Source organism: Halichoerus grypus, chromosome 1 (genome assembly GCF_964656455.1).
Source record: "Halichoerus grypus chromosome 1, mHalGry1.hap1.1, whole genome shotgun sequence".
Lineage (NCBI taxonomy): Eukaryota > Metazoa > Chordata > Mammalia > Carnivora > Phocidae > Halichoerus > Halichoerus grypus.
In genome coordinates this window covers 113,250,564-113,258,966 of record NC_135712.1, presented here as the reverse complement: position 1 = coordinate 113,258,966, position 8,403 = coordinate 113,250,564, and the positions used below count along the sequence as shown (strand labels likewise).

Sequence of the window (8,403 nt, the reverse complement as noted above, 5' to 3'; positions counted from 1 at the left end):
TTTCTGAACGGCAGGCGAGGTGGGTTCAATATTTGTTCTCCCTAGTGAGAGCGCTACAGCCTCTAGAGAAAACTTCTCCTTGCAAATAAGGTTTTTACAATTGCAGTGGAGGCAAGATTCAACTTCCCTTTGTAGGCAGCAGAAAAGATTGAGTGGTTTTGATATATCTTTTTGAACAAACTGTATAATAGTTTGTTTTTTGTTTTTTGGGTTTTTTTGTTTGTTTTTTTGTTTTGTTTTGTTTTGAAAAACCACCCCTCAAGCCTTAGCCCTTTCCTTCCATTCCCCATACCGGTTCAACTCAAAGTTGGTGGGGAATGCTGGGCTGCTATACTCAGACTTGTTGCTGGAGACAGAACATGTGATTTTTTCTTCTTTCTCAAATTTCTATTTCCCAGCACAATAAGTGCAAATGCTGGCCAGGTCCCTTCAGACACCGGGAAACCATCCCAGATACACAAGTCGAGTTTTGAGCCGCGAAAGCCCAGGGAAAGGGCAACTAAGCTCGCCAACACCAAGCGAGAATCTAGTCGATGAAAAGACCAGAAAATTAAAAAGGCAAGGAGAGGCCGATGCTGACCCTGCCTTCCTCCAGCCGGTGCGACCAGCGCCGGGGACTGGGCAAAAAAAAATATTCATTTTCATTTTCCTCTCGCCTGGGCACTGGTGAGTTTCCTAACAGGGCCGCCAGTGAAAAGATGAGTTGAGGTTTCTTTGTCTGAGAAGAGTTTAGGGCTCTGATTCAGCTGCAAAGAAGCCAAATGAAGTTAGAAACAAAGGGCAAATTGAAGGATTCCGACTCTTGGCTTTTTGTGTTTTCCTTACTAGAAAATAATTAGACCTAATGAATATGCAGACGCTTCAGCTAAACCCTCGGCCGGGGCTGTTGGGTTTTAAACAGAGCTGCGAGAAATGCAACCTTCATCCCCCAACCCCCCGCATCTGCGTGCATTTTTTGAAATGCATAAATGTTGCTCGCCTTAATTGATTGAGTCACAGGGATTTTTTTTTCCTGCTTTTAAGTGCCATACTCCTCTACCTTTCAACAATCATTTTAATATATAGTCAATGGCTCTTTGTGGACAGGACAAAAAGCAACTACGCGCAGTTGTTGAATAGACTTTGCGCTGGGCAAAGACAGGTTAATCGAGGGCCGCATCGCGAAAACAAGCGAGTGTTGTATGTTTGCACTGAATCCAAATGTCTGCATTTTCCTAACTAAATCAAAGGGAGTGTTATTTCTTTTTCTGCTCACTCATCTGAAGGTAAGTAAATTTTCTCTGGCGATCAAAAGCCTGGTCGGCAACAAAGACCGCGCCCGCTTTTTCCACCGTCCTGGTGTGGCGAGTTGCGGAATTTCAATAACTGTGACAAGGGTGACTGATTTGTGAACCAGAAAAGGTTTGAATGTCACAAAATTTACATTGGTCCTATCTATCGGGGATTTAAATACCAAAAAAGTATTCGGGGATTTCTAGAGAGCTTTGGGCAGTATTGAAGAACAATGGCGCGTTGGGAAATTTACAGTTTTACCTGAATGAAAGGGGCCTTGGTTGGGAACAGGAGTGCAGAGGGAGGGGGTTAGCGGGGGCAGACCAGGGAGACTAGGGAAAAGGAAGAAAAAAGAAGAATAACACTGGAGAGGAAGAAAAAAAAAACACAACTCGGCAACAATGTTTCCAATTTGCCACACACACAAAAAAATGCCACCTTAACAACCTGGAAAGTTAAGAGCTCTCTTCCACCTGTGCTTATTTTTTTTGGCGGGGGGGGGGAAGGGGAGCGCAGGAAGCCTAATCGATTTGATAAACATGAGAAAATCGAGGCAACCGATTACCCTGAGAAATCACATTTCTTATAAATAGATAGCCGAGTGCCCGTGTTCTACCGAGATCTTAAATTATGAACAGGAGGGGGACAAGGCAAGAGGGAAGCAAACTTCAAAAGGAGCAAATAACAAAAGCCTCCTTTGCTGCCCTTGAAGGGGTTGGGAGGAGAGGGGAGAAGAAAGAAAAGAAAGTTGCTGAATCGGGACATTCTGGAAGTGCCTGTGTTTACCAGCCCCATCCCCACCTCCTACTCTCGGAGAAGCCCCAAGTAGCTAAATCGCTCAGCTAAAAGCAGGTCTGAAGAAGGACAAGATAGAGAAAAAAAGAGAGATGATAGAAATAGTGAGAGGGAGGGGGAGAGGGAGAGGGAATGGGAGAGAGAGAGAGGGATAAAAAGAGAGAAAGAGTGTATATGACTGCGAGAAGGAAAAGGAATCGTGGCAAAACAATTTTTCCATGAGAAGAGGGAAAAAATTTGGCTAAAAAAAAAAAGTTGCTACTCCTGGCAGCCCTGTTTGTCAAAAGGGGATGTCAAGCGCTTTACAATACCTGGGATTGATGAGGCGGGCGGGCCAATGAACGGCGCGCGGCGCCTCGGCGCGCCCTCCGTTGGCGCGGCGGCTGCAGGCGGGGGGAGTGCGGGCACACCAATGGGCGCCCGCGTCAGCAGCACGTGACACCTCCCCCTGCTCCCATTCATCAAGGGGGGGACGGTGTCGTCCTTTCAATTCATTTATCTGCAGGAATGATTGCTGCTATCAGTCTCGCGCTCACCGCCCGGCTGAGGAGGTGAAAGTTTCTCCCCAGGAAGATAAACCGCAAAAGACAATATTGTGCATGATTTGCGCCTTTTCTTTGGCTTTTTCTTTCTTTCTTTTTTCTCCCCCCCCCCTTTTTTTTCGCAAAAAGCAGAGGGGGAAAAAGGAGAGTGAAGGAGCGAGAAGGCGAGCCTGAGAGAAAGGAGAGAGAGAGAGAAAAGAAAGGGCGAGGGGCTAGTGGAGAAGTAAGGAGGGGCATACGGCGCGAGGCGGAGAAAGGGCGAGTAGTCGTGGCTCCGGCGCTCACATTCCTCTATGCTACAAATCCGGGAGGAAGTTTTTTTTGGGGGGGCTGAGATGCTCCATGCCTTTCCCTGGGCAGCCTTGACGCAGGGTCCTCTCGGCAGAGACTGAGCGGCGAGAAAGTGCGAGCCCGGCCGGCGGGGTCTTCTTGGCGGGCGCCGGAGCCCGCCTTGCTTGCGGCCCGGAGCCGTCCGGCTTCCCCGCGCTTGGCCAGGCGGGCGTCCCGGCGCGTTGCGCCGCTGCCTGCGGGCTAGGACTTCGCGAGGTGGGTCGACTCCTCCTCCCTCCTCTTCTTCTTCTTCCTCTTCCTCCGCCTCCCGTTCCTCCTCCTCCTCCTCCTGATTTTCCCTCCTCGGCGGGCGAGGGTGGGGGGGGCGGGGGAGGCCGGGGCTCGCCCCGAGCAGCCACGATGCTCCTGGACGCCGGCCCCCAGTACCCCACGATCGGCGTGACCACCTTTGGCGCGTCCCGCCACCACTCGGCGGGCGACGTGGCCGAGCGCGACGTGGGCCTGGGCATCAACCCGTTCGCCGACGGCATGGGCGCCTTCAAGCTCAACCCCAGCTCTCACGAGCTGGCCTCCGCCGGCCAGACGGCCTTCACGTCGCAGGCGCCCGGCTACGCGGCTGCCGCGGCCCTGGGCCATCACCACCACCCGGGCCACGTCGGCTCCTATTCGAGCGCAGCTTTCAACTCCACGCGGGACTTTCTGTTCCGCAACCGGGGCTTTGGCGACGCGGCAGCGGCAGCCAGCGCTCAGCACAGTCTGTTCGCTGCTTCAGCCGGAGGCTTCGGGGGCCCACACGGTCACACGGACGCCGCGGGCCACCTCCTCTTCCCTGGCCTTCACGAGCAGGCGGCGGGCCACGCGTCGCCCAACGTGGTAAACGGGCAGATGAGGCTTGGCTTCTCCGGGGACATGTACCCGCGGCCAGAACAGTACGGCCAGGTGACCAGCCCGCGTTCGGAGCATTATGCCGCGCCGCAGCTGCACGGTTATGGGCCCATGAACGTGAACATGGCCGCGCATCACGGCGCTGGCGCCTTCTTCCGTTACATGCGCCAACCCATCAAGCAGGAGCTCATCTGCAAGTGGATCGAGCCCGAGCAGCTGGCCAACCCCAAAAAGTCGTGCAACAAAACTTTCAGCACCATGCACGAGCTGGTCACGCACGTCACCGTGGAGCACGTCGGCGGGCCTGAGCAGAGTAACCACATCTGCTTTTGGGAGGAGTGTCCGCGCGAGGGCAAGCCCTTCAAAGCCAAATACAAACTGGTCAACCACATCCGCGTGCACACGGGCGAGAAGCCCTTCCCCTGCCCCTTTCCTGGCTGCGGCAAGGTCTTCGCGCGTTCTGAGAACTTAAAGATCCACAAAAGGACGCACACAGGTACGAAAACGCTGTTCTTGAACCCCCACCCCTCCATCCTGGGCCTGGGACCCGAAATCCAAAAGTCAGTGGCCGGGGCGCACAAACCGGGCCGCGGTTGGGTCTGGGCGTCAGGTTGCAGCAGGCAGGCAGTGGAAGTGTGCGCTGGTGTTTAGTTTGAGGCTTGAAATTATGAAGAGGTATAGAGAGGACTGGCCAAGAGGTATCTAGGAATTTAGATTTTTAAATGAGGACTTAAAAAGGCTGGGAGAGCAGAGAGACAAACCCAGCTTTGTGGAGCCCTTGGTGTACGCGAAGCCAGGAGAGGTGGCCGATTCTCCGCGGTGGCGGAGGCGCCAGCAAGTCCAGCTGCAGACAAATCTAAACATTTGCTTCCGGCTAACATCTTTCTCTAGACACCTTAGTGAAGATGTTGTCAAAAGAAGGAGCTAAGGAAATTGGAGGAGATAGGATGGAGGCGCCGAGAAAGAAACAAAAACCGAAAGGGTGGGGGGGAGTATTGAAAGCAAGAAAGTTGGGCCTGAGGAGGCTTTTGAAGGCTTATGCATATTTAAAGAGCCCAGTTTTAGTAGTGACTTGTATTTGAGTAAGCTTAAAGAGTTGGGAGAGTCGACAGAAGGCGGAGAAGTCTTTTTTGTCAATTAGATTTTATGAGATAGTTTTCAAAACACCAAATACCCTACGTTAGCCTTTAAAAATGAAGAGACCGGCCAGGAACAGTTAAAAGAAAAGTTCGCGGCGAGCTCAAGCCTGTGGTCTGAGTCAGGCAGGCCATTCCGGGCCCCTAGCGCCAACAAGGCCGGGAATCCTGTCTGCTTCCCTATTCTGGTTTGCCTGGGTGATTTCTGTGAACCGCGTTTGGAACTTGGGGTTTAATGCCAGAGTGAAGGAAGAATTTGCGGCGCCGAGCTCTCGGCCCAGATTACCTTATAAAATGTGAGTGTGTGTAGGGGGTGGGGTGGGGTGGAGGAGGCGACGAGGGGGGTGCGGAGCGTCGGGGAGGGGGTAGGGGGAGGAGAGAAGAGCAACACAGCAGGAGAATCTGCTGGCAGTGTGAAAATTAGAAAGCAAGAACTAGGTAGGAGCCGCCCGAAGTCGGCTGTATAGCCCCGGGCAGAAAAACCAGCAGCCAGACCTGCTGCCACTCTGGGATCTAGAAAAACTACCACCACTGATAATAATAATAAAAAAAATTAAATCTGGATCTAATTGGATTAGAAGTTAAAATAGTTCAGATATTTATAATTCCCCTGCAGATATAAGACTTTGTTAAAGACTCGGGTTTTTTAACTTGGAAGGTACTAACACAGAGCTGTTGCCTTTTTATTTTGTTTTGATTTTTATCATTGTTTAAAATTTTAAAAACAGCCGCAGGATTTGTTGCAATCAGACTTCTCTCTTGCCTTTCGCACCAGGGGAGAAGCCCTTCAAGTGCGAGTTCGAAGGCTGCGACCGACGCTTTGCCAATAGCAGCGACCGCAAGAAGCACATGCACGTGCACACGAGCGACAAGCCCTATCTTTGCAAGATGTGCGACAAGTCCTACACGCACCCCAGCTCGCTGCGCAAACACATGAAGGTAATCGCCGCGCTCTCGCTGGCCGCCTTTGAGCCCGGACCCCCTCCGCTCTTCGGCCAGGCCGGGCGGCGAGTGGCAGCCGGGTGGTGGAAGGAACTGGCGGAGGCAGAAAGGCAACGGTTCCGCTTTGCTGAGTGCGCCTGGGCAGGGAGGGTGGGAGCTGGAAAGGGAAATGAGGGCACCCTAAGTTTACTGTTTAATAATAAAAGTTAAAAGAAGGGGGCACGCGACCGGAATTTGGCCCAGGTAGGGAGCTAGCTAGGGCTGTACCAGCGGGTTGACTGTGCCGAAGCTGCCGCCATTGTAGCTGGCAGCGTTGGCAGGAGTGCGGGGCTCTTGCACACAGGCCTGAGCGTTTGCTTACCTAAATCTGAGCAAGCAAAGTACAACGGCTGCAGGAGGGACCATCGCAGGCTCCTGCCTCAAATCCAGCCTCCCCCTTCCCAGATCTGTTTTTCTTTTGTGGGTCCCGGGGGGCGCTGTCCCTCCCTGGAGCACTGCCTTTGCAGGGCGGAGGCGGGCAGCCAAGCCTAAGTCCGGCGGGTCAGGCCTCCCATGAGTTCAAGGGGATTCAGCGCTGTGTGGGGAAGCGGCACGCGGCCTTCACCCGTCCTAGGCGGCCGCCGCGCGGGCTCTTTATCTCCGTAAAAACGCGACTTTATTCCCGCAGGTCCACGAATCCTCCTCGCAGGGCTCGCAGCCTTCGCCCGCCGCCAGCTCCGGCTACGAGTCCTCCACGCCGCCCACCATCGTGTCTCCCTCCACAGAAAACCCGACCACCAGCTCCCTGTCGCCCTCCTCCTCCGCAGTCCACCACACAGCCGGCCACAGCGCGCTCTCTTCCAATTTTAATGAATGGTACGTTTAAAATCAGAAACAAAACACCGAACAAAACCCTATTTAAGAGACTGAACACACACGTACACAAAATATTACTGAATGAACCCTGCGAATCAACACAGCCTCCTACCCCTCCCCCCCGCCCCAGACACCGCAGTCCTATTTTTTTTTTAAACCTGCCAATAGACCCAGGACCGAGTAAGAGAAAGAAAGCCCCAAACCTTTAATTTTTTTCCTTTTTTCTTTCTTTTCTTTTTTTCTTTCTTTCTTTCTTTTTCTTTCTTTCTTTCTTTTTTTTTTTTTTGGCAAAGGTTTGGTAGCCAAGGGGCGGGAGGGTGGTCGAGGAGAAGGCGGCCGCCTGACCGAGTGCTGCCAACCCCGACCGAGGGCCAGTTTCTCGTCGGAATCGAACAGGCCCTCTGGGCTTCCGTTTTGTTTGTTTGTTTTTGTTTTACTTTGCATTCTTGTAAATACAGAATTATTAGCTTAAAACTGTACTGTTGGATTCTGTAAATAGTTATATCTCGGTTGGAGCGGGCGGGTGGGTTCGTGGCGTTGTGGTCTTTGCATTGGGGGAGGGGGGCGGGGCCGGGCGGGCGGGGGAGGGGGAAGGGAGGGGGGTGGGCGGCCGAAAGCCAACTGTTTGTACTGAATGGGAAGAATGTTCTAGTAAATGTGTACCAAAATGTGAATTACTTTGTACGATTACAGTCTCCACGTCGACCTAACAGAATATTATTGGTATTAATGTGCTTTTTTTTTTTTTTTTGTATAAAGTGCAAACATTTCTCGTCCCAAAGTCTAAGTACTTTAGTGCAGTAAAATGTTGTTTCACGTCCTGTCAAGAATTCGTATAGTACGAGCCTGGATCTGCGTGTCAAACTGTTCCATTTGTTTATGTAAAGTGATATTAAAGAAGATATAAACTATAACTGTCCGTTGCTTTTGGCAAAAGATTAAACCACATAATGTATATAATTCCTAGTTTCCATATTTATCCGCATGTAAAGGGCCGGTTTATTCATGTTACAGCTATTCAATATTTATGGCTAGAAAAACTCGTATGTACACTTTAGTTTCCAGAACTGTTTGGTAACCTTTCGTACCTTATTAAAAGATTCTTAAATCTCAGTGATTGTAGTAGGAATTTCTTCTTCACCCCCAGCAACCTGCTGCCTCTTCGGCCAGCTTTAGTGGGTCTCTAGAAAAGCTTTCCAGTCTCCCTCGCCTTCCCTTTCTGTCATCGCAGGTCCTATAAACGTGATAAATGAACGCTACCCTGCTGGCTCTCCGAGAGGGTGTAATTAGTATTTATATCAAAATTTATGAAACAAATTTTCGGCCGCTATATAATTTAAATGACCTTTGCAGACGTACAATAACAACCATAAAAATAACAGAAATAGATTGCACAGGCGACATCAATATTAATGTAGGTGAATTGTCAGAAGCTCAGGGGCTCACTCTGCAGTGTTGCAAGTGAACTTGAAGCAGAGGGTTCCGCTGCCCCCCAAATTAAATTCCCCTGGCTGAAACCGAGTTGCAGATTTACAATATCATATTTTAAATTGCTGTCTTCAATTAAACCATTTATGGCCATAACTAATTTTCAGGATGTTGATGCATGGTTTTACAGACCTTCCTTCTTTGTACAAAAGTAAACGCCCATAAAGCGTTTTACTTATATTTCTTCAAACGTGATG

General features: G+C 50.9%; 1 protein-coding gene across 1 annotated transcript; it reads left to right on the top strand.

Moving 5' to 3' along the window:
- Positions 1-3,299: 3,299 nt before the first annotated feature.
- On the top strand, positions 3,300-7,811 carry ZIC1 (Zic family zinc finger 1). Its single transcript, XM_036111789.2, has 3 exons — positions 3,300-4,281; positions 5,697-5,860; positions 6,531-7,811. The coding sequence occupies exons 1-3, from the start codon at positions 3,300-3,302 to the stop codon at positions 6,726-6,728; spliced, it is 1,344 nt and encodes a 447-aa protein (XP_035967682.2). The 3' UTR covers positions 6,729-7,811.
- Positions 7,812-8,403: the final 592 nt, after the last annotated feature.

Coding starts and splice junctions, on each gene's coding strand:
- ZIC1 (XM_036111789.2), top strand. CDS start 3,300: ATGCTCCTGGACGCCGGCCCCCAGTACCCCACGATCGGCGTGACCACC. Junction 4,282..5,696: donor CCACAAAAGGACGCACACAG/GTACGAAAACGC, acceptor CTTTCGCACCAG/GGGAGAAGCCCTTCAAGTGC. Junction 5,861..6,530: donor CGCTGCGCAAACACATGAAG/GTAATCGCCGCG, acceptor TTATTCCCGCAG/GTCCACGAATCCTCCTCGCA.